Here is a 27,063-nt window from a genome sequence, read left to right as displayed (position 1 = left end):
GCCACCCTTCTCGAAGCAACTCAGGGCGGCATACAACATTAAGCATGCAACTATTGCAGCATCGCTATGCTCACATGATCAAAATTCAGATATTGACAACATATTTATGACAGTTGCAGTGTCCCAGGGTCATGTGATCACTTTTAGCAATCTTATGACAAACACTTAAACACTTCATAGCCATGTTACTAACTTAATAACTGCAGCCATTCACTTAACAACGGTGATAAGTAAGGTTACAAATGGGGCAAAAGTCACTTAACAACTGTCTTTCAGCAACAAAAAGTTTGGTCTCAGTTGTGGTAGTAAACCAAGATTATCTTATTTGGATGATCACAGGTATAAACTAAAACATGCCTTTGTGTGCTTTTTGTAGACATTCGCACAAACATTCTCTTTGACTCAGTGCTTTAGCTAAAGTAAATATATTTATGTGATGCTTATTGTGATGCCGAGAGAGAGAGAGAGAGAGAGAGAGAGAGGGAGGGAGGGAGGGAGGGAGAGAGAGAGAGAGAGAGAGGGAGGGAGGGAGGGAGAGAGAGTGAGAGGTTCCCTAGGTGGTGACTTACAGCCTCATTCTTAGTTAATGTTTCTTAATTAATTCTACCTCAATTAACTGCATAAAAATCGGAAGGAAACAGAAAAGATCCAGTTTCATTTAATTAAAACAAATTCTTGCTAAAGAAGAGGAAGCTTAATATTTTTCTCAAAACAGAATCAAACAGTGGAACAGCTTGCATAAGGACTTGTGAGTGCTCCAATACATGGGACTTTCAAGGGGAGAGTGGACTGACATTTGTCTGAAATGGTATAGGGACTCCTGCCTGAGCAGGCGGTTGGACTAGATGACATAAAAGATACCTTCCAACTCAAATGAATGAATGAATGAATGAATGAATGAATGAATGAATGAATGAATAAAGAAATAAATAGTTACAGTCATACAGTCATAACAGTGACTGTGGTGAAAGAATTATTTGTTTAGCAGAGTGATGGCGTTCAGGGAAAAAACTGTTCTTATGTCTAGTTGTCTTGGTATGCAATGCTCTATAGTGATTAGTGGCATTTTGAGGGTAGGAGTTAAAGCAATTTATGTCCAGGATGCGAGGGGTCCATAAATATTTTTCCAGCCCTCTTTTTGATTCATGCGGTATACAAGTCCTCATTGGAAGGCAGGTTGGCAGTAATTGTTTTTTCTGCAGTTCTGATTATCCTCTGGATACAGATTTGGGCTTTCTTCCTCAACTTCCTGTTCAGATCAAGGGGGAAAAAATTGAAGGAAGACCAAGACTGGTCAGCTTCAAGGGATTGACCTTGTTTCTTGCTTCATTTCAGAATGACCCAATGATAGAATGCTTGCTTTTAATCGGGCATGGTACCCTTAGTGTGACACACATGGAAATCTTTAAGGCGCAAGGCTCAGGGCCAGAGGAAATTATTAACAAAACAAATAGGAAAAAGTGGAGGCTCAACTTTCCTATTGTTCAGGCAGGAAATTCCAGGGAACTTGCCAAACAGGATGCCTTCTTCTGTCAGCTGCCCCAGGACCACCCTTTAAGCTGTGAAGTTGTATTTGGCTTTATGCAGCCCTAGAAGCCATCAAATATGGGCTATCTAAAACTGAGCTTAACTTCACATGTTATCACACTCTATCAAGGATGGTCCAATTTGCCTTTAGTGACAAGTTCTAAGGACTGTGTCAGATACTTAATTTTTCTTGACCTAAAACACAACAATTATTTATTTGAGGTCTTGGAACACTCAGAAGATATTTTTCAAGTTAATTAGTTGTTTATTTCAACTGGGTGACTTTTAGCTGAAAAACAGAACACAAAGAAAAAAAATGATATCGTTTCATAATAATTATTTTCTGCTGTATTTCAAGCCAAACTTTTCTAGGCAGGCTACAACAAATTTGAAAACAAAATTAAATGCATTTTTAAAAAAGAAACTCTCAAAAGTATCTCACAGCCTAGTATGATGCTTTTGTATCAGGGGTGGGCAACTATAGCCCATTTACAAGGTATGGATTTTAACTCCCAGAATTCCTGAGCCAATCATAGTTGGCCATCCTATTTTATATAAAACTAATTTGAACAATTAGAAGCATTTAAAAACCATAATAGTATACATTTGGACAGATGCAGAATGGGCACCGATGGCAGAATGTGGACTTGAGAAAAATAAACTTTTTGCACAATTCATTCCTGACTCCTCAAATATTTTCAAATGTCATTCTGACTTTATCATTATCAAGTCAGGAATTCAATTCAGAAACAACCCAAGGAGAAAGAAATTTTCAAGCATTTGGGGAAAAGGGCAGGAAAACAGAATGCAGTTTCGATTTTTGCACAGGGAAGAAAACCTTAAGAAAAGTGAAACATTTTTTGTGCAATTGTTAACAGCAGTGATTTGGGAAATATGGCTGCTGCGAGGCCCATTCACTTAAAGTTTCCATGAAAAGAAGAATCTGAAGTGGATGCTGAGGTCAGGCTATCAAAAGCTCTGCAGCTGTTTGGTGGCCCTCTTAGCACAAGGCCTGCTTGCCAGGACTAATTGCTCATTAGAAAAGCTTTTTAATGAGAGTTGGAAGAATTGATGGGTGCTCCTTTTCTTTCCCTTTTTTTCCCCTGGCTCCTTTCAGTTGGCAGGTTTTCTGCTTGCTTTGAGTGGAGGTCAAAAGAGGGCTGTTTTTGTGATCTTCCTGTTTACTTTGAGAGCAAGCTTCCTGTTGTGCCGGTCAAAACCTGACCTAGGGGGTACTTGGACCAAACTCCCATACAATGAGGAAGCCCAATGGGAAGGGATGGACCAAGTCTCTTGGCAAATGGGGATGAAGGCCATTGTGTGGGAGGTCCTAATCCAGAGGATGCCAACTTCAGCTTGTGCATGCTGAAAATGAACATCACGCAAAGGAGATGCATAGACAAATATATGGAGAAAAGATGCACCTTATAATTGATTCTGAACCTTCGGTCCTGTTTAAGAAAAAGACTTTGGTTCCTGTTTTGAGAAAATCTATTCCTATTTATTTATTTGTTTGTTTGTTTGTTTGTTGGTTGGTTGGTTGGTTGGTTGGTTGGTTGGTTGGTTGATTGATTGATTGATTGATTGGATTTGTATGCCGCCCTTCTCCAGAGACTCGGGGTGGCTAACAACAGTAATAAAAACAGCATATGAAAATCCAATATTAAAACAGTTAAAACCCTTATTATAAAACCAAACATACATACAGACATACCATGCATAAAATTGTAAAGGCCTAGGGGGAAAGAGTATCTCAGTTCCCCCATACCTGGCGGCAGAGGTGGGTTTTAAGAAGCTTATGAAAGGCAAGGAGGGTGGGGGCAATTCTAATTTCTGGGGGGAGTTGGTTCCAGAGGGCCGGGGCCGCCACAGAGAAGGCTCTTCCCCTGGGTCCTGCCAAGCGACATTGTTTAGTTGACAGGACCCGGAGAAGACCCACTCTGTGGGACCTAACTGGTCACTGGGAATCGTGCAGCAGAATCGTGCAGTCCCTGAGATAATCTGAGATAATATTTCAGTGTGTTTCTAAGCTGTTACTGGACTGGCCAACCAGCCTCTGAAAACACACATTTATGCTGCCTAGGACTACTGATTATTCTCTCTAAACTCTTGCTTATGATTGGATCAGAATGAAAAAAAATGCCTTAAAAACTATATATTATTTGTGCAAAACTAACTATGCAGATATTTGCTGAATTAATCAAACACTGAAATGTATTTCCTGACAAATGACTTTTCTCTGCATATTCCAGAAAGAAATATTGAATGTGAATATCTAAAAGGTTTTTATTTTTCCTTAAGATCTTGCGTTGTACATATAAGAAATTGCATGTGTTTGTGCATGTGTGTGTGTACATTTGTGTCTATGCATACAACCCGTTCATATTCTGATAGGTTTCAGATTTCTTTTCCTTCTAATTTTGTTTATTTGGCATTGGTTTGTTTATCTTTCCAGTTGTGTACTTTTTAGTTTACATCTGTTTGTTTTGCAATGTTTATTATTCCATTTATTAAATTACACCTTTATTAGTTCCATTTTGTTAGGTTTTGCAAGCTTATTTCATTCTGGTAAGAATAGCAGTGATGAAAATCTAACCGTGTCACTCAGTCACACCACAGACATTCCCAGACAGTAATGGCGGAGTAAAATAATGGATTCAGATGAAGGGAGAGATGAGATATATGTATAAAAATTCCATTAACCAGCTGGTACAGTTTAGATAAGGCCTTTCTCCTCAGTTTCCTTCAGCCATGGGAAAAGCATTGTGACACCTGGCCTCGGTTCCCCATTTATAAATGTTACTATTATCCATGGAGCTGATCTGAAAGCAAACCCCATAATGTCTGAGAGTCATTACGCAAATTGTGCTTGCAAAGAACTCACAGCTAATCGTGACTTCATCAGTTTGTGTTAGTCTCTGCTGTCTTTCCATTAAACCATCTACAACCACCCAAAAACACATGGTATTGACTAATGCAGAAATAAGCAACATTTGAAGTTACCATTAACATGTGGAAAAGGAGAGGGAGGGCAGCAATTGGAGCTGTTATGCATAAGTCAGGGGGACCTGTCATGCATAGAATAATAATACAGTGATCCCTCGAGTTTCACGATCTCAATCTTCGCGAAACGCTATATCGCGATTTTTTAAAAAAATATTAATTAAAAAAAAACCACTTCCGGGTTTGGCTTCGGGAGTCAGCTGGGAAGTGACGCGGCTGTTTTAAAAGGTCGCAGCCGGCCTGGGGGGGCTTCCCAGCACCCCCCCGAACCCCCAACCTGGGTCTTCCCAGCCGCCCACGCAAAGGGGAAACCCCGGCTCCTCGCTGATGCCCGCCACTCGCCCGCCCGCCAGCAAGAGGGGGAAGACCCAGGGAAGGTTCCTTCGGCCGCCCAGCAGCTGATCTGCTCGGTAGCGCAGCAGCAGCGAGGAGCCGAATCGGGGTTTCCCCTTTGCGTGGGCGGCGGGGAACGCAAACTCCACCATCTACGCATGCACGGCCATAGAAAAAAGGGCGCGCATGCGCAGATGGTGTTTTTACTTCCGCAACCCTACATCGCGAAAAATCGATTATCGCGAGGGGTCTTGGAACGGAACCCTCGCGATAATAGAGGGATCACAGGGATCACTGTACTTACAAAATACCTACAAATACAAATAGAACAACAATGGCAAAGAAAGCAAAGGGAATAGTAATATTAATAGGTACTTTAGATGCAATCCCAAAAGAACTTGAACACCATTGGCATTGACAAATTCACCACCAGTCAGTTTGGCAGCTTTACTTGGAACAGCTTACATTCTGCAACAATACCGCTAACATCATCAAACATCAACATCTGCCTAACCCAGATTTTTGGGAAGCACTCAATAGGTAGATAAAAATGCCAAATCCCATCTGAACATCTGGCTATGGGACAAAGCAATAATAATAATTACATACCAGGATCCCCTTTTTTTCTGATAAAAGGGTACAATTTGGGCTGTGAGCATGACCTGTTTTGGGATTTGATTGGAATTCGATTTGGGGAAATTGTGCTTTAAAAGGTTCTGCAGGCTACAAAAAAAGAGGATTGGGGTACTGTGTTTAGCTAGTTTATCTATTTTGGAATTAATGAATCCATCAATAAAGACCAAACCTTTCTCCTGCCTCTTTAATCCCTGCCGGTATGGACAACAGAAACTACATAATACCTTTCTCTCTTTCTCCAGGATTTTGAGCAATAACAAAATAACAACCCTGAAGAACAGCACTTTTTTTGGACTCTATACTCTTGAAAAGCTGTAAGTACTAAATTTTGCTTCTTCTTTTAAAAATAAATAAATAAAACTTCCACCCTATTAGTGATGATCTCAGGAATTGGCTAAACTGTAGTGAAAGTGAACTTGAGTGGTTATGAACCCATATGGTATGTATGTATGTATGTTTGGTTTTTATATTAATGGGTTTTTAATCGCTTTAGTATTAGATTACTATTGTACACTGTTTTATTGTTGCAGTTATGTTGAACATAATTGCAAATACGTATTCATTATCTGCTATGATTGTAATACTTGTTTACTGGTGGATCTGCTGGTCTTTATTTGTGTTTGTTGTGCCTTATTGATCACTGCATGTAGGTTGCATGACACCTTTCTACTTTCGCCACAGTTAGACACATTAGAATCAGGATAAGGGTTTTTTGCCCATTGCTTTATTGAACCTTTTAAAAAAAGGAATTGTACAGAGCAAAAGAATGAAGATGGGCAAGAATTATATACAAGTAGCCCAATATAATTGAATCACAGGCATGTTTAATCAGTAAAAATAATTGTAAGTTGCACTAGAAGAAATATAGTTTTAGATCTTGAGTAGTCATTGTTCCATTAGTCTGAGTCATTTTGAGTATTTTAGACACAGCATTTTATAAAAGATGGAGAAAAAGAATGAAGATGATCAGAAGATGGATAATTTAACCCCAGCAGATAAAGATTTCAAGCATCTTTGGTATTTATGGATCTACCAGCAGATCCTAAATAAGACACTCCTAGATCAGATACCATCTTTCAAAAAGCTACTTTTCCCAGCTGTCCCAAGTTAAATCCCTTATCTAAATTACTTCTCCTGGAAGCTATTCTCAGCTTTAGTGAATCATCCATTTATTCAAAGGATTTAGCTGCATCTCTAATGTTACTAGAGAGATTTGCCACAGCTGACTGTAGGAAATTTGGGAAACTCCCCAGGTCAGATTGTATTTAAAATACAGAGAGAGAGAGAGAGGGAGAGAGGGGGGGAGGGAGGGAGAGAGAGAGAGAGAGAGCTTGGACCTCTGTTGTTTGAAACTAAACTCCTGAAAGAAAGGCAGATATAAGTCATTTTTAAAGTGGGCCTTTCCCCATTCATTTTCTAAGGTATATGTAATGGTTATTTTGAAAATGGGAAAGGACCTTACAAGTTGTGTGAGATATTGCTTAATATTCACATTAAATATAAAGATTTTGACTGTAATTTTGACCTAAACATCGATGAAAACTGCTGTCTATAATGTATAAAGTTTACACACACACTCATAAAAGAGTACATGCACACAGAGACACGTGTACTTTAATTTATTTGGGGTGGAGTCAGGGCAAGTGAGTGGAGCTCAGCATTTGTTGGCCAGATGCCCTTCCTCACACCTAAGCAAAGTTCACAACAGGTATTTTCTCCTTGTGCCCTGCTAGAGAAATATCTGCTGCTGCCTTACATTGAACTCTCAACCTTCCAAGTAGGAAGCAAGGGTCTTCACATCTAGGCCACTGTGCCACTCAGTTTTTAAAAATATATATGCAATTAAAAAGCTGAGGTGGCACAGCAGGTAGGGTGCAATACAGCCGGCCACTAAACCTGACTGTAGATCTGCAGGTCAGAAGTTCAAATCTCATCACCGGCTCAAGGTTGACTCAGCCTTCCATCCTTCCGAGATGGGCAAAATGGGGACCTGGATTGTGGGGGCAATAAGCTGGCTCTGTTAAAAAGTGCTATTGCTAAGCTACCCTGTAAGCTACCCTGAGTCTAAGAAGAAGGGCAGCATTTAAAAAGAAAATCAAATAAATAAAAAAAATAAAATTAAAATTAAAATTAAAATTAAAATTAAAATTAAAATTAAAATTAAAATTAAAATTAAAATTAAAATTAAAATTAAAATTAAAATTAAAATTAAAATTAAAATTAAAATTAAAATTAAAATTAAAATTAAAATTAAAATTATTAAAATTAAAATTAAAATTAAAATTAAAATTAAAATTAAAATTAAAATTAAAATTAAAATTAAAATTAAAATTAAAATTAAAATTAAAATTAAAATTAAAATTAAAATTAAAATTAAAATTAAAATTAAAATTAAAATTAAAATTAAAAAATAAAATTTGGCCCACAATATCAATTAGAATCATCTACTGCTGTTCATTCTACTTGCTCATCTCTTGCAAGTCTACTGTTACAACTGCAGTTGAAGCTTACTGCACTGTTGTGGTGCAGTGATTGCAGTACTGCAGACTACTTCTGCTGATCACCAGCTGCCAGCAGTTTGGCAGATCCGAATCTCACCAGGGTCAAGATTGACTCAGTCTTCCATCCTTCTGAGGTTAGTAAAGCCCTGTGAAGTGGTATATAAATCTAAGTGCTACTGCTATTACTGCCGCTTTCCTTCTCCTGTAGCAGTTCCCTTTAGGGTCCCCCCCCCACACCCACCCAAAGGAGATGAAAAGGAAGTTCGGTTCCTGATTGTATCAACGTTTGTTTTGCTCTTGAGAGGCCCAGAAACATTCCAAATGAACTAGACCCAATAGTTTGAAGAGGAAACGGTCATGAAAAGCAACTTTCTCAGACCAACAATGTCAACTTTCTTATCTGAACTTGAAAGGCATCTCTGTGGTTCAGGGCTCTCATAGGAAGAGATTTATGCCTTCTTGTCCTCCAAATGTTGGTTTAATCTTTGCATAAGTATGTTTGGGATGGGTGAGAAAGAACTCGCTCTGAAGGGTTTGAGATGCTGAGCTTAGGCTGAGTTTCTCCACTGGCAAATGTATGACTGTGGCTTATTATACTGCTTAAAGTGCAGCTTTTTCTGGGTTCAGAGTTAGATGTGCTGGAGGAATATTAATTGACATTGGAAACAGGATGTTTGAAAAATCAGATCAGGCACAGACTGACTAGATCTGACTCTGACTGGAGAAATGAATTGTTTGGAGCATGATTATCCTTTTGGATTTTCACTTCTCTGCATGTTTATGATGTTTATTTCTTGGCTAGAAGTCAAGGTTTTAAACATGCCACTTTAGATTAAAAATCTTGCATAATGCACACTTTGTGACAATACGTATTTGCCTAAATACAGTAGGGTGATAGCTGAACTCTGAATAAAGTCTTTATTTTAATGTTTTGTCTGCAGTTTAATGTGGACATAAGAAATAAATGAAATTTAGAAACGAACATATGCAATATGACATGAATAGGAAAGAGACCAATAAAAGAGATATAGGAAAATTAAAAAATAAATATAATGAATGCTACTCAACAAACTTACTTTGCTCTATGTGGTGTGTACATTTTATGATTCTGAATGGGTACGAGCAACAAACTTTATAGGAGTCTTACTCCTACCTATAATATCTTCCCATATACTTGACATGCAGATGATTGCAAATGGAGAGGGTGGCTTCCCTAAGTGGATCATAGTCCACTTAAGTAGGGACATACAGACATTTCTACCTCTAATAATAGGGTTAGGTGAATAAATGTCAGTAAGAGCTGACGTCCAAACTTGGGCATTAAGAAACAAGAAAGGATGAACTTCCCCAGAGGAGAGGCAGGATAAGTACAAAACAAAATGATTCTGTCTGTCTGTCTGTCTGTCTGTCTGTCTGTCTGTCTGTCTGTCTGTCTGTCTGTCTGTCTGTCTGTCTGTCACTCTCTCTCTCTCACACATACCCATTCAAAATTCAGTATGTTTATCACATGAACAAAAAGACAGGGGTGGGGGATTCAGATAGAAATTGCTTGAAACAATTGCAGTGAAGTTCCCGATTTGCAGTCTACATGGGATACCCCTAAGGGCAGGGACCTTTTCTCTGCTAAAATTATGAAACCGAGAGTTTATTTAATGTTCCTTCCATCTCCTTCTCCGCCTTTAGTTTTTCTTTTTCATAGTTCAGGGTTATCTGCATCCCTTGAGACTGGAACAAAGTGCTCATTAATGGAAAGGGATTACAGCTTGCCCAACAGGGAAGCTGCTCCAGAGGAGGAGGGTAGTTATTTAGAGGTTCTGACTTTTCCTGGGCTTCCAAGGGAAAGTCTTAGCAATTTTGGAACTCTCTATCAACTTCCCTGATGTTGTAATGGAAGAGAAGCCCCCACCCCAATTTCCATGTGGCTCCCGCCAAGTTTTGTATTTGCTTAAGCAATGCTTGAACTTGACCTTTGCATCCCCTTCTCCAATGGCGTCTTCTTGTTGTTATTGTAATTCTTCTTCTTCCAGGCTAATAAACAGTATCTAATTGGATTGGACCCCTGGGCACACAACATCTCTTTAAAGTTTCATTGGTTAGGAAGTTCTGAACAAACAGCCCTCCCCATTCCAGTCTATTCCAGATGGCATTAACCTCATGGTCACCTCGGGAATGTTCAAATTATGCTGGGGAGACCAGAGCTGTCAGTCAAAGGATATTGCTATTACCTCTTACTAGGGGCGAGTTACTCTCATCTGAATACTGGTGTGTGCTGTGTGCTTATCATGATGAATCGTGTGCATGTACACTCACTACATTCACGTGTGTGCATCCCGTTGCAAGATTTTGCTTCCACGCATGTTCAGGAAGCAAAATAAAGTGATTTAAAAAAAAAAAAAAAATAGTGCTGCGTGATGGACTGGTGAAGACCTCACTGGAGTTGTCCCACGCAAGTTGTGCAATCCATGGGCTGCTACCAGAATTCAATTCAATTCAATTCAATTTATTAGATTTGTATGCCGCCCCTCTCCGAAGACTCAGGGCAGCTCACAACAGTAACAAAAAACAGTATAAACAATGGAGCAAATCTAATAATAAAAATTATATAAAACCCCCCAACTGTTAAAAAACCATACAACACATACATACCAAACATAAAATATAAGAAAGCCTGGGGGCTAGGGCCGCCACAGAGAAGGCTCTTCCCCTGGGACCCGCCAAACGACATTGTTTGGTCGACGGGACCCAGAGAAGGCCAACTCTGTGGGACCTTATTGGCTGCTGGGATTCGTGCGGTAGAAGGCGGTTCCGGAGGTATTCTGGTCCAATGCCATGAAGGGCTTTAAAGGTCATTACCAACACTTTGAATTGTGACCAGAAACCGATCGGCAGCCAGTGCAGGCCACAGAGTGTTGTAGAAACATGGGCGAATCTAGGAAGCCCCACGATAGCTCTTGCAGCCGCATTCTGCACGATCTAAAGTTTCCGAACACTTTTCAAAGGTAGCCCCATGTAGAGAGCATTGCTGTAATCGAACCTCGAGGTGATAAGGGCATGAGTGACTGTGAGCAATGACTCCCTGTCCAAATAGGGCCACAACTGATGCACCAGATGAACCTGGGCAAACGCCCTCCTCGCCACAGCCGAAAGATGATGTTCCAATGCTAGCTGTAGATCGAGAAGGACTCCCAAGTTGCGAACCCTCCCTAAGGGGGTGAATAATTTCCCCCCCCCAGGGTAATGGACGGACAGATGGAATTGTCCTTGGGAGGCAAGACCTACAGCCACTCCGTCTTGTCTGGGTTGAGTTTGAATTTGTTGACACCCATCCAGGCCCCAACAGCCTCCAGGCACTGGCACATCACTTCCACTGCTTCGTTGACTGGACATGGGTATCATTGGCGTATTGATGATAACGCACCCCATGCCCTTGGATGATCTCACCCAGTGGAATGGTACAACCAGGGGTGGGCAGCAGGCAGGATGGGGTGGAATGCAATTCCACCGGTGGAAATGAAGCTGTGTCCTCAGCTCCAGATGACCCCCACCCTCCCATCCTCCTCCTCCTCCTCGGAAAGCGGCAGGGAGACCAGCCCCGGCAGGAGTTGCAGGGGGCCCATTTCCTCCCCCGTCTTTTCTCAACAGCTGATCAGCACCCGTTCGCCTAGCTACCCAGCCTGAGGCAAGGGGTGACCCAGGAAGGAGAGCGCAGGAAACACGACGTAAATTGTCACCCCAGAGAGCGACACTGATGAGGTTGTAAGTCGAGGACTTAACAGTTCACGAAGATGATCGTTAAAGTCACTCCCACCTGATCACATGGCTAGCAAGCCATTCCTACCCAGTCACATGACCATCAAGCCAATCCCATAAAATAAGCCACACCCACAGTGTGGCAATAAAGATGTTGGCTGTCCATTACTGGGTACAACCCACTCCTGCCTCTTATGCTACCCATCCCCACCCTGGTTTGTGGCTTGGATAGAATGATGGCAAAGTTCTGGGGTGTGGTAGAGGGCAGAATTGCAGGAGCCACAATTAGAAATTGCTTCTGGTGGGTATGTGGGTGTGTTACAGCTGCAAAGGGGAAAGTTTGGAAAGAATGATCAATACACAAACTGAAGAGATATCTCAAGATGAAAGCAGACACTCAATCCCTCTCTTCCCTTTCAGGGTAATTAACATTATGCAAAATGGTGTAGATAATACTACGTTGATGGATATTTCATTCCCCCACCCCTGCCCTGCAATATTTCTTAACCATCGCAATAAGAATATTTGTCTTTAGCTATTTTGTGACCAGTGATACAATTAAGTAAATTTAGAAAAAGAGGGAGGGGAGGGTAACACTTTTCGACCCAGGAATAGAAATGGGAAAAACCAGGAGAAACCCACAGTTGGATTTAATTCTATATATTTTTAAGAACCCTACAATTAAAAGTAGTTAATACAAACTCACTATGTATATTTAGTAATTTTCCAATTTTACCACATTAATGGCAGCAACCTGGTATAGACCCACAACGTCTGCCTTCCTGATCCAAGCTGTAGACTAAACAGCTTTACACAACCTTTTTAGATAATCATCTGTCTGATTTTCCAAAGCAGTTAAGAATGAGGTGGACATACGGGAGGTTAGAAAAAGGATCCAGGTTGTGATGGGCAGATCGATAAATGGCAGGAAGTTTTAAAAAAGGCCTTCTTCAGGCTCCATGAACATCAAGCTGGTCCCTACTTTAAGCCTTTTTTTCCAGGAACCAGGAAGTAGAACATCAGAAGGCACTGGACTACCTCTGAAGTTGAAAACTGATATTCTACCTTGTGGGTCCCCAAACTTGATAACTTTAGGACTTGTGGACTCTCAGCTGTCAGAATTCTGGGAGCTGAAGTCCACAAGTCATAAAGTTGCCAAGTTTAAGACCTCTGTTCTATCTCGTCTCATTCATAACTTTAAAAACACCTTGTTTTTAAATTTATGATTAATTGTTTTAAGTGACCTTTGTATATTGTTTTCATCATTGGCTTTATTATATGCCACCCAGAGTCACTTTGTGTGAGGTAGGTGGCCATATAAATTTGATGTATGGGGTGGATGGATGGATGGATGGATGAATGGATGGATGGATGAAATAAGGAAGGAAGGAAGGAAGGAAGGAAGGAAGGAAGGAAGGAAGGAAGGACTTGATAGTGGTGACTCGTGAGTGGACAAATGAGTAAAGCTGGTTAGAAAACTATTTTGCTTGTGTATAACCCTTTCTTGTCTGGGCAACCTCTGCTATTATTGTAAAGTATGAAGGCATTTGCAGCAAATATTTTCCATCTTCCTACTGATGAAAAGGAAGAAGTCATGCTTGCTTGCAAGTGTTCTTGTACTTTCACTTCTCATCTAAGAGGCTTCTTCAGTTCTCTAACTTTGTTTGACATTTCTTTTCTCATCCAAGATGCTTTTTCAGTTCAGAACTGAAGAAGCTTCTTGGATGAGGAGTGAAACATCTTCAGGGAAAAACAAAGTCCAGTTGCCTTATGAAAAAGCACTTTTGGGAAAGGACATCACTTGTTCTTAAAAAAAAAATACTAGACCATCCCACTTCAGGGTTAAGAGGAAAAGCCTGTTTTCCTGGAGCTTATTCATTTACTGCTCAGCCTGGTGTCTGTGACAACAGCAAGGAGGGTCAATTACTGCCAATTGAGATGATGGCTTTGTCTCTCAGACACTTTTGACAAAGCTGCACCCTGTTAACCCCTTCTGCCTGGCCTTAATAAGCAGCCAGGGGATGGGAATTCCGTCTCTTGCACCAGAGACCTAAGCTGGGGCTTGAACCTCTGACCCAGACAGAGGAGGGGATTTCTGCTTACCAGCCTTGCATTGTGCTGTCTCGGTCACACCTTGTCTTGGAGCAATGAGCATTGTTTATGATGTGTGACCTTTCTCCAAATTTGAGTTCTCATCTCCAAGGGAATCATCTGAGAGAAGGAGACTTAGAAAAATGATAGCATTTTTCAGTCCTCTTGGACTAAAGCATAGGGTAGATATTGTTTAAGAAAAATCTGACCCCCAGCTTTTCACTTAACCTGCTTTAAATCAGGGCCCCCCAAATTTGGCAATTTTAAGACTTATGGACTTCAACTCCCAGAATTATGTGAGTTGGCGTCCACAAGTCTTAAAGTTGCCAAGTTTGAAGACCTCTGGTTTAGATATTGGGATGTCATTTACAGGTTGTCCTCAATTTATAACCACAATTGAGCCCCATATTTCTATAGCAAAGTGAAATATTTGTTAACATTTGCCCTATTTTAGCAAATTTTTGTCACAGTTGTTAAGTGAATCACTTCAATTGTTAAGTTAATAACATGGTTGTTAAATTAATCTGTCTTCCCCATTGACATTGCTTGTAAGAAGGTTGCAAAAGAAGGTCACATGATCCTGGGACACTGCGACCGTCATAAATATGAGCCAGTTGCAAAGCATCTGAAATTTGATTCTGTGCAACCATGTGCACAGAGATGCTACAACTTGCAAGTGTGAAAAACCATCATAAGACACTTTTTTCAATGCTGTTGTAACTCTAACGGTCACTAAATGAACTGTTGTAAGTGAAGTACGACCCATATCAGATGCTGTTCTATGATCTGTTATGGAAAAAATCCTGGAATTGCTACTTGGATCTAGATTCAAACCAGTGATAATGTGTTGAATCCAATACTTCCAGAAAAACCCATTGGAGTTTGTCTTCTTCTACAATATACAATGATGCACATGAATTACATATATGCCTAAATGGGGGCTCCCCCCACCCAGTAACTCCCATTCTGGATCCTGTCCATTCCCTAAAATAAAAGCTGAAAAAGTTTGATATGTATGTATGTATGTATGTATGTATGTATGTATGTATGTATGTGTTATGTATTGATTTGATTTGATTTGATTTGATTTGATTTGATTTGATTTGATTTGCATGCCACCCCTCTCCGTGGACTCGGGGCGGCTCACAACAAAAAAGGAATACATAATAAAACAATTCGATCCAATTAATAATAATTTTAAAACTTTAAAAAACTTTAAAAACATCCTAAAAATTAAAAGATTCAGTTAACATCCACCCTATCAATAATTTATTCTAAACAATAGGTCATAAAGTTACTGTCCTCACATTCAAAAGCTTTTGATAAATGACACTTCAAAGTATCTTGATTTAATTTGAAAAGGTATGTCAAATATTGAAAACATGTTGATGCTTTTGGTCATTTGGAAACTAAACACTTTGGAAACTAACGAGGGAGAGAAGCAACCTGGAAATAAGGAGAAACTTCCTAAGAGGGAGAGCAATCAATCAGTGCAACTGCTTGCCTTCAGAAGTGGTGGGTGCTTCATCACTGGAAGTTCTTAAGAAGAGACCGTATATCTACCTGTCTGAAATGGTTTAGGGCCATGATGGCGAACCTATGGCACGCATGCCAGAAGTGGCACACAGAGCCATCTTAGAATAGAATAGAATAGAATTTTTATTGGCCAAATGTGATTGGACACACAAGGAATTTGTCTTGGTGCATATGCTCTCAACGTACATAAAATAAAATATACATTTGTCAAGAATCATGTGATACAACACTTAATGATTGTCATAGGGGTCAAATAAGCAATGAAGAAGCAATATTAATAAAAATCTTAGGATATACGCAACAAGTTACAGTCATACAGTCAACATGGGAGGAAATGGGTGATAGGAATGATGAGAAAAACTAGTAGAATAGAAGTGCAGATTTAGAGGACTTCCTGGTTGGCAAGGAGGGGCGAAGCAGCTGTGAGGAGGATCTCTCCTCCCCATGACTGCTATTTCCTTCGATTTCTGAGACCTTTCGGGGCACAGTTCGTTTGGAGGGCGACGTGGGTAATGAGGGATCATCCAGGCATCGATTGGTAAAGGCATTTCACAATCGGTGCGAAGGACACCCTCTCTATCGGAGATCAAAGGCGTCTGTCAAGCTGTCACCAGTATGGCGGACCTGAAGCCTCAATGAGCCACCGCAGAGGGAAGCAAGTGAGATAAACAGATTTTCAAATCTTCAGCTTATATTTGTACTGTTGTTGTTAACTTTAAGAAGAACAAGCCTGGCACAATTAAAATTAGACTTACTTTTATTTTGAAAAACACCCACCCCCAATCGGAGATCGGAAGAAAGAAAAAAAAAAACAAACTTAAATTAGTAAAAGCGGCGAAGGCGAGAGGAGGGAAATGCCTGATATCTGACCAGATTTGGAACTAAAATATCTGAAGATCAGATCTCTGTAGGGGGAAGAGAATATTCCCAAGCATATTAACTTTGTGATTCTTTCATCTTTGCCTAAAAAAAAACAAAACTGACGCAGACATCTAATTGACATTCACTTTCACTGGGATTTACGAACCGGAAACTGCCTGGGTGAGCCGGAGTTCAACGTGGGAAATTTCTCTGTTTGTTGTGGTGATCAAAACCTTGAAGATTTAAACTGCAGCAGATAATTATTATACAACGGGAGAGACGGTGATTTATAACTGAAGCGACGGTGAGGTTTGACAAGCAGCCGATAAGAAAAGTGAGTGGAGAAGTGAGCGGAGAAACCGGAACAGCACAGGGAGAAAAATCTGACAGAGAGAGTGACCCTGAACACAGCTAAACAGAAAGGAAAGATTCGTTTTGGTGAGACTCTGCTGTCGGGTTTTGGTTTACTTGAACTAGTGAGACTTTACAAGATCTTATCTGGCGGCAGAAAGACTGTGACAGGAGTAAAAGACTTTAGAATAACGGCCAAATTGCAAGAGGCGAAGAGAACAGTAAATGAACTGACATCATATCCGGCTATTAAGTTGCAGTAGAAGATTTGGAACTTGCATATTAGGGGAGTAGGAAACGCTAAGCAGCAAAGAAAGTGTTTTCACAATTTAAAAAGTTAAAAATTTCCTTCTTTCCTTCCTTTTTCTTACCTTTTTCTCTCCTTTTTTCTATATTCTATGTTACAACCTATTAGTTCTCTTTTTATTTAAATTAATACATATATATTAAGTGTTTAGACAAATTATAAAATAGAAGTCTGTATTAATAGATTAATAGCATAGATAATACATAAGTATAGATTTAGACATAGCCTTATAGATACAGTGTTACTTCTTTAAAAAAAAAATATAGCATACATATATATATATATATAGTATAAAAATATTAATTGTTTATTATTATTATTTTTGATTCTTAGATATATTTACATAATTGTTAATAGATTAATTGTTTATAACTACACTGATACTCAGATATACTTATATTTAGATATTTAGGTATATTTAATATACTAAAATAGTTATTAAGTCATTAAGTGCTATAGAAATTTTAATTAATTATTATAGAATTTGTAGCCTTGTAAAAAACGTTAACATTTCTAAGAAAAATAATAGAACTTTTAAAGTGCATAAATATTTCCTATGGTCATATGGAATAGAATATATAATATTTTAGAAAAGCAAAACCAGATTATAAAAGAAATGGCCAATTACCAGCCCAGAGGTGGTAAAAAAACAACCCCAGCCACACCTTCAAATACACTATCTTCAGCTTCTTCAGCATCACAAAGACAAATAGATGATATGTTAAATCCAGAGAAAGAAAAAGAGAAAGAAAGTTCCTCACTAATGCAAAATATGAATAAAACATTGACAGTTATGCAAGAAGCAATGCTGAAACTACAAGAACTTATTACCAATAACCACCTAGAGTTAAAAACTGATATCCTTAGGTTAGAAAACAGACTGGAAACAGCACAACTTGCAACACAGAAAAATGAACAAAAAATTACACAGGTGGAAGAGAAAATAGAACAGAGTGAGAAAAAAATTGAACAGGTAGATCAAAAACTTAAGGAATCCCATAAGGATCTCGAAAACTCCCTCATTCAGCTGGAGTTGGAACGATCTTCTTATTTTTTAAGATTTCAAAATGTGATAGAGACAGAGAATGAAAACTTAGGGGAGATTATGATAACCATAATTTCAGGAATATTACAAACCAGTCGGGAAGAGGTAATAAGTGAACTGGATGAAATTTACAGAATTAACACTAATTATGCCCGTAGAAACCGACTCCCGAGGGAGATCCACCTGAGATTTGCTAGAAGGATCATGAGAGACAGGGTATATGCAATTTCTAGAGGAAGGAAAATGACATATAAGGGTAAAGAATTAAATATATTAAAGCAAATCCCTAGAAAGGTAAGAGAGAGAAGGAGAGATTATAAGACACTAGCCTCTGTCCTAAACAAAAAAGAAATTACATTTAGATGGATTAATCCCGAAGGGATGATGATAAATATTGATGGCAGAAGAGTTAAAGTGGACTCCCTTGAAAAAGCACAAGAAATATACGAACAATTGGTTAACACTGAGATAGAGTTAGAGAGCGGGGAGAGATTAGAATCTAGTAAAGAAGAAGAAATTGAAATTGACAAACAAACAGGTGGAAGGACGGGGGAGACGGGGGGAGAAAGAGAAAGGGAAGAAGGGGCTAAGACCAGATCCCAAACAGCAGCAGCAGCAGCAGACAAATAGAAACAAACAAACAAAAGGAACTAAAAACAACCAAGAAGGAAAAGCCCTCTTTCTTTTATTCTTTTATTCTTGTTTATATATTCTCTTTCTACCCATTCAAAGCTAAATGCCACTGGGAACTAAACTAATTTCAATAAACATAAATGGTCTCAACAACAATCAGAAAAGAAAAAAGGTTTTCTCCAAACTCCTGAAACAGAAAGCACAAATAATATGTCTACAAGAAGTACATATCAAACTTGCACACAAAAAATATTTAGAATACACCAAATTGGGAGAGCTATACACTTCTCTAGATGAAAAAGAAAAGAAAAGAGGGGTAGCCACATATGTGAAAAAAGAATTAAACCCAAGAGAGATAAAAACTGACCCAAAAGGAAGATATATTATAGTAGAAGTAGAAATCAAAGGAGAGAAAATATTATTAGTAAATATATATGCACCAAATCATGAATTGAAACAATTTTATAAAAAAATACATGAAATATTATTACAATTTAACCAAACAAATATATGTATAATAGGAGACTATAACGGAATAGTGAACCAAAAACTGGACTACAAAATAGAAACCAAGAGTAAAATAAAAAGAGCCACACTACCAACCACATTTGAGAAAATGACGGATGAACTAGATCTGGTAGATATGTGGAGATTAATACATCCAAATGAAAAACAATTTACATTCTACTCTGCCCCACACAACTCTTTCTCTAGGATAGATATGGTATGGCTAAGTAAGAATATGCACAAAAAAATAAAATCTGTTGACATAGAACCAAATACGTGGGCTGACCATAACCCAATAACAATCACTTGGCAGGGGGAAAAGAAAGAATTTAGAAGATGGTCATTAAATACAAACCTACTTCGAGATGAAAAATATACAGAAATGCTAAACAAAGAAATAAAATTATTTCTAGAGGAAAATAAGAAACAACCCACCTCAACTCAAATACTATGGGACACACTGAAAGCATATACTAGGGGAGTTACTATATCATATACAGCTAAAAAACAAAAAGAAGAGAAGGCAGAATATAATCACTACGTAAATAAAATAGCCAACCTGGAAAAAACTCTTCAACAAAACCCAACAAACAAACAGACACAAATATCACTAAGGGAAGCTAAATCCAAAATAAATATATTAGAACAGCAAGAATTCATTAGAAATTTAAAACAAACGAAACAAAAATACTTTGAAACAGCTAACAAACCAGGTAGATGGCTTGCACAGAAAATCAAAAAAATGAGAAGCGAAAAATTAATTTATCAATTAGAGGATAAAGACGGGACAATACAACACATGGAACAACAGAAAAAGGAAATAATACAAGATTATTACAACAACCTATATAAAGAAGAACCAATCGAAATGGTAAAAATTACTAAATACATACAAGAAAATAATACCATACAAATTGAAGAACTCGATAAACAAATTTTAAATGAAAAAATTACTTTACAAGAAATCCAATTAGCATTAAAAAAACAAAAAAACAATAAAACCCCAGGGCCGGATGGACTCCCGGGGGAATTCTATAAAGGAAATAAAGATCTATTTGAACCCATATTACTGGAGACATACAATGAAATATTAGAACAAGCAAAAATTCCAGAATCCTGGAGAGAATCATACATAACGATGATACCAAAGGAGGGGTTAGACAAACAGAAAATAAAAAACTACAGACCAATTTCTCTGCTTAACGCGGATTATAAGATCTTTATGGTAATCTTAGCAGACAGAATAAAAGAAATATTAAATAAAATCATCAACACAGACCAAAATGGCTTTCTACCCTCCAGACAAATTTTCAACTGCACCAGGACAGTTTTAGACGTCTTAGAATATGGTGAAGCCCATCCAGGAAAACAAATAGCTCTTGTCTTCCTGGATGCCCAGAAGGCATTTGATAATGTTAATTGGCAATACTTAAATGAGTTAATTAGAGAATTAAAATTAGGTAACAGATTTGAAAACATTATCAAAAATATATATACCACCCAAAAGGCCAGAGCAATAATAAATGGAGACACTACAAAACCAATTTTGATAGAAAAAGGAGTCCGCCAAGGCTGCCCAATGTCACCCTTATTATTTATACTGACACAGGAACTACTACTAAATAAAATAAGAAATAATAAAAATATACAAGGAATTAAAATTAAAAAAGAAGAATACAAATTACAGGCATATGCGGACGACATGGTGTTCTTTTTAGAAGAACCAACCAGCTCTGGCCCAGAGCTAATTAAAGAAATTGAAATTTTTGGGGAATTTGCAGGTCTAAAAATAAATAAACAGAAAACAATGTTAATGACAAAAAACATGAGTATACGACAAATTAGGAAATTAGAAGAAACTACTAAACTCCAAACTACAAAAAAAATGAAGTACTTAGGATTAATATTAACAAACAAAACAATTACACTTAAAAAGGACAATTATGACAAATTATTGCAAGATACCAAAAAAAATTTAGAGAAATGGAAAGACCTACAAATATCAATGTTAGGCAGAATATCTGTAATAAAAATGGATATTCTTCCCAAATTTTTATATCTTTTTCAGACAGCTCCGATTAACTTGGAACCAAATTTTTTAAAAGAAATCAATAAAATCATCTCCAAATTCATCTGGCAAAACAAAAGGCCAAGAATAAAATATGTGTATCTCCAAGATAATAGAATTAGAGGAGGCCTGGGGCTCCCGGATCTAAAATTATACTACAAAGCGGCAAGCCTAATTTGGATAAAAGAGTGGATTAACTTAAAAAATAAGAGAATACTTGTATTAGAAGGTCATGACTTACAAACAGGCTGGCATGCGCATTTATGGAAAGATAAATTGCAAAAACAAACTATATTTGACAGGCACTTGATCCGTAAATCACTACTAAAAACCTGGTACGAAATTAAAAATAAACACTACGACAAAATTCCAAGATGGCTTTCCACTATGGAAGCCATCATCTACCCAAATTTGATCGACATAGCCAAAACCATCCAGTACAGAGACATATTACACCCAAACGGGGAACTCAAATCTAGACAAGAACTGGAAAGATTAAATCATAAAATGGATTGGTGGACATACGCCCAAATAGAATCCAGATTTAAAAAAGACAATCAAACACCCGGTATTCAAAAATCTATGAACCCATTAGATAAGATTCTGATAGGAAATGAAAACAAACAAATAAGCAGAATATACCAAATACTTTTAGAACAGGAAAGAATAAAAGATACGAACAAAACACCAATGATAGCGTGGGAAAAAAATCTGCAACACACCATCCATATTGCCGACTGGGAAAGAACATGGACCACAATATCCAAAATAACCCTTTCGGCAGCATATAAGGAAAACTATTACAAATTATTCTACAGATGGTACCTCCCACCGGCGAGATTAGCAAAGATCCACCCAACGTTATCAGACTCATGTTGGAAGTGTAAAAAGGAAAGAGGTACGTTTTTCCATATGTGGTGGTCCTGCCCCATGATACAAAAAATTTGGACAATAACTCATACTTGGCTCACAGAGATCACGAAAGAGGAAATAGAACTCACACCGGAAGCTATGCTTTTAGGAGTTTGGAGAAAACATTATTCAAAACAAACAATGCTCCTCACAACACATATTAACACCGCCACGAGAATTGCGATAGCACAACTCTGGAAAAGTGATCAGATACCAACGGAAGATTTAATTATAGATAAGATATATGCATGTGTAGAGATGGACGAATGCACGAACTCAATTAAGGGAAATAAATTAATAGAATCAAAAAGAACATGGCAAAAATGGCACGAATGGGTTCAAAAGAGAACATAAAAGCAACATAATATGAAACAACAGTACAATTGAAACGACCTACAGTTACCGTGTATAATTAATGAACGTAATAGATTTTAGAATTTAAAAATATAAAATACAATGTATATAATGAAAGAAAACCGGTCAAAACTTACTGTCAGAATGTTAACTGAGAACATGTATAATCTGTAATTCAAAATAATATGTGATGGGAATGACATAAGAAAAATTAATAAAGAGATTTAAAAAAAAAAAAAAAAGAAGTGCAGATTTAGTAGAAAGTCTGACAGTTTTGAGGGAAAAAACTGTTCTTGTGTCTAGTTGTCTTGGTGTGCAGTACTCTGTAGCGACGTTTTGAGGGTAGGAGTTGAAACAATTTGTGTCCAGGATGCGAAGAGTCAGTAAATATTTTACCCGCCCTCTTTTTGACTCGTGCAGTATACAGGTCCTCAATGGAAGGCAGATTGGCAGCAATTGTTTTTTCTGCAATTCTGATTATCCTCTGAAGTCTGTGTCGGTCCTGTTGGGTTGCAGCACCAAACCAGACAGTTATAGAGGTGCAGATGACAGACTCAATGATTCCTCTGTAGAACTGAATCAGCAGCTCCTTGGGCAGTTTGAGCTTCCTGAGCTGGCGCAGAAAGAACATTCTTTGTTGTGCTTTTTTGATGATGTTTTTGATGTTAGGTGGCCATTTTAGGTCTTGAGATATGATAGAACCTAGAAATTTGAAGGTCTCTACTGTTGATACTGTGTTGTCTAGTATTGTGAGAGGTGGAAGGGTGGAAGGGTTTCTCTTAAAGTCTACCACCATTTCTACGGTTTTGAGTGTGTTCAGTTCTAGATTGTTCTGGTCACACCACAAGGATAGTTGTTCAACTTCCCGTCTGTATGCGGATTCATCATTGTCTCGAATGAGTCCGATCACTGTTGTATCATCTGCAAACTTCAGTAGTTTAACAGATGGATCGTATGAGATGCAGTCATTAGTGTATAGAGAGAAGAGAAGTGGTGAGAGTACACAGCCTTGGGGGGCACCTGTGCTAATTGTACATATATCTGATGTGATTTTTCCTAGCTTCACCTGCTGCTTCCGGGCATGCCAGTCGTTCCCTCTTGCTCTTCCAGTTTCTGGCGCTCCTGCGCGGTGCACACCAGGGAACTGCTCTTCCGGTTTCCCATGCTCCTGCACATATGTGCCAGGGAACTGCTCTTCCAGTTTCTGCTTCTCCCCTTGTGCATGTGTGAGCTCCCATTTCAACATATGGTACTGAAAAGGTTCGCCAACACTGGTATGGGGTGTCATTCTTGAAAAGGGGGCTGGACTAGAAGACCTCCAAAGTCCCTTCCAACTCTATTCTGCTTGATCAATTGACTTTGCACTTCAGATATATAATGATTTCATGTGAAAGTAAGCTTGATGCAACCGACACATGTACAATAATTGACCAGGCTTTGTTCCAAAGGAAAGCATATAAGATATGCAACACCCCCTTCCACTTGGCCCTGGGGGTCACATTCCTAGAGTATTAGGATGTAACATTTATGCGATCCATTTCTGGCATCCACAGATTCATTTGTAATCTGAGATGAAAAACTAGACATTTCATATAACTCCAAATGAAACATACATGCTTCTTTAAAAAATAGAAACACTCAAGCTTGGTCTTTACATAGGACCCTCTGGTCAGCTTCATTATAGTTTTGCTGTGAACCCTATAATATTGGCATAGATTGGAACAATTTTTAGAGCAAATATTCCCAGATTGTGAGATATTTTTGGCTCAGTTTAGAACATTGAATCACGTTCCTATCCCTCCCTTTCTATCTTCCCCTTCTCCCAATGGTTTGGAGAAAAGGTTGCATCTTTTGCCAAAGATGAAATGAAAAGGCAAAGGCATATAAAATCATAAAATAAATGAATGCACATAAAATCAAAGAAATTTATATACAGTTATATCCAGTGGTACAATTAGGACAAGATCTGCGGGCCAGTTCTCCAGCTGTGACACACCTGTTCTATTACATCCTGTCTAGAAGCCCAAGGGTCCAAAATTAGCATCAACTATAGCATTATTCTGGATATCTTTGGTACTCAGGACTTGTTTGATGTTGCCACAATATATTTATATACACTGATCTCCAAGGGCTTCCCTTTTGTCTTTTGCTTGAAAGCTGTAGCAAATCTTGTCCTCTCCTCCCACTCTTGACAACACAAACCACAATTATTAGAGGCCCAGATTTGGCCTGATAGTGCAGAATACTAGCTTGAGATGTTTATTTATGTGTTAAGCAGACTTAATATAGCCACCCATGTAGATTTGAGAATAATTTAATGGAACAAGTGAGAATCACAAGGTTAGATCTCTCTGCCATAAAAATCTGACAATGATTCTGCTAGTGGGTTCATAGCTTTGTATTAGGTTTTTTTTGGAGCACAATCAGTTTGGCTCAAAGGAAGCATAATATATTTTTAGTAGAGCACCATAGAGACTAATGTGTGTGTCAGGGAAGGGAGATGTTCATTTTGGGAAACTAGTGAGTCCATCATGGCAAGCTGCTCCCTTCTCCCCCTTGGGGCTTTTCAGAGCAAACATCCCATGGTGTTTGGCCATCTGCTGTGATGGAGGAGAATAGAATTAAAATACACAGAGAAAAGGCCAAAGTCAACAAATCCTTCAGGCTGGAATGAAGTGGAAGTTTGGCATCGTGTGGTCCCTTGTTTCTCGGCTCAGTCGACTCAGTCGTCTGACATAGCCTGGAGGCACTTAACGTTTGGGATATGGAAGAACTGCTCCTCTGTGGAGCAAAAATGTAGAATGGCCTCCTGTATGCCCTGGTTAGATTTCTCTCTCTAAAAAAAATGGGCAAAGTTTGGAATCAGCTATAATGATTGTAAACAATTCAAAGTGTTGGTTATGACCTATAAAGCCCTTCATGGCATCGGGCCAGAATATCTCCGGAACCGCCTTCTGCCGCATGAATCCCAGCGACCGATTAGGTCCCACAGAGTGGGTCTTCTCCGGGTCCCGTCAACTAAACAATGCCGTTTGGCGGGACCCAGGGGGAAGAGCCTTCTCTGTGGTGGCCCCGACCCTTTGGAACCAGCTCACCCCAGAGATTAGAACTGCCCCCACCCTCCTTACCTTTTGTACAGCTCTTAAGACCCATCTCTGCCGTCAGGCATGGGGGAACTGAGACATCTCCCCCGGGCCTATACAGTTTATGTATGGTATGTTTGTGTGTATGTTTGCTTTTAATAATGGGGTTTTTAGTGTTTCTCTTAAATTATTAGATTTGGTAGATTTGTTATATATTGTTTATTATTGCTGTGAGCCGCCCCGAGTCTACGGAGAGGGGCGGCATACAAATCTAATAAACAAACAAATAAATAAAATAAATAAACAAAGAGTGCCAAATGAAGACTCTTCCCTTGTGCTTTTTTTTCCTATCAAGATTGTCTCTTAACATTTTATTTCAAGAAAACAGTGAAATTCTTTTGGTGTGGTATGGGGTTTGTAGATTGACATAGGTATAACCTGGTCATCCTAGGGTCACGTGATCATCATTTTAGTTTAGGGATCTCCAACCTTAGCAATTGTAAGACTTGTGGACTTCAACTTTCAGAATTCCTCAGCCAACTAAACTGGGAGTTGAAATGCACAAGTCTTAAAGTTGCCGAGGTAGAGACCCATTTTAGACCTTCCCAGGTGGCTTCTAGCAAGCAAAATCAATGGGGGAAGCCAAATTCATTGAATTACTACATGATTTACTTAACAACTATGACAAAAAATAGAGGCTGGAGGCTGTTGGGGCCTGGATGGGTGTCAACAAACTCAAACTCAACCCTGATAAGACGGAGTGGCTGTGGGTCTTGCCTCCCAAGGACAATTCCATCTGTCCATCCATAACCCTGGGGGGAGAATCATTGACCCCCTCAGAGAGGGTCCACAACTTGGGCGTCCTCCTCGATTCACAGCTCACATTAGAGAAACATCTTTCGGCTGTTGCGAGGAGGGCGTTTGCCCAGGTTCGCCTGCTGCACCAGTTGCGGCCCTATTTGGACAGGGAGTCACTGCTCACAGTCACTCATGCCCTCATCACCTCGAGGCTCGACTACTGTAATGCTCTCTACATGGGGCTACCTTTGAAGAGTGTTCAGAAACTTCAGATCGTGCAGAATGCAGCTGCAAGAGCAATCATGGGCTTCCCTAAGTATGCCCGTGTTACACCAACACTCTGCAGTCTGCATTGGTTGCCAATCAGTTTCCGGTGACAATTCAAAGTGTTGGTTATGACCTATAAAGCCTTTCATGGCACCGGACCAGATTATCTCAGGGACCGCCTTCTGCTGCACGAATCCCAGCGACCAGTTAGGTCCCACAGAGTGGGCCTTCTCCGGGTCCCGTCAACTAAATAATGCCGCTTGGTGGGACCCAGGGGAAGAGCCTTCTCTGGAACCAACTCCCCCCAGAGATTAGAATTGCCCCCACCCTCCTTGCCTTTTGTAAGCTACATAAAACCCACCTCTTAACAAAGAATTGCCCCCACCCTCCTTGCCTTTTGTAAGCTATGTAAAACCCACCTCTTAACAATGCATTGAAATTCTGTCCCTAATCGTAGCCATAAGTCAAGGACTACCTGTATTTGGGGCATAGTGTGGCCA

General features: G+C 39.0%; 1 protein-coding gene across 2 annotated transcripts in view; it reads left to right on the top strand.

Annotated features, from left to right (window-relative positions):
• Positions 1 to 27,063, top strand: part of ADGRA2 (adhesion G protein-coupled receptor A2) — a 154,252-nt gene that overhangs the window by 41,162 nt on the left and 86,027 nt on the right. For both annotated transcript variants that reach the window (XM_070765454.1, XM_070765455.1), the window contains exon 2: positions 5,742 to 5,813. In XM_070765454.1, the coding sequence (XP_070621555.1) occupies positions 5,742 to 5,813 (72 nt within the window). The remainder of the gene's footprint in view (positions 1 to 5,741; positions 5,814 to 27,063) is intronic.

Source organism: Erythrolamprus reginae, chromosome 12 (assembly GCF_031021105.1).
Source record: "Erythrolamprus reginae isolate rEryReg1 chromosome 12, rEryReg1.hap1, whole genome shotgun sequence".
In the NCBI taxonomy this organism is placed as follows: Eukaryota; Metazoa; Chordata; class Lepidosauria; order Squamata; family Dipsadidae; genus Erythrolamprus; species Erythrolamprus reginae.
The sequence above is the reverse complement of the archived record's forward strand: the minus strand, read 5'-3'. Positions and strand labels throughout refer to the sequence as shown.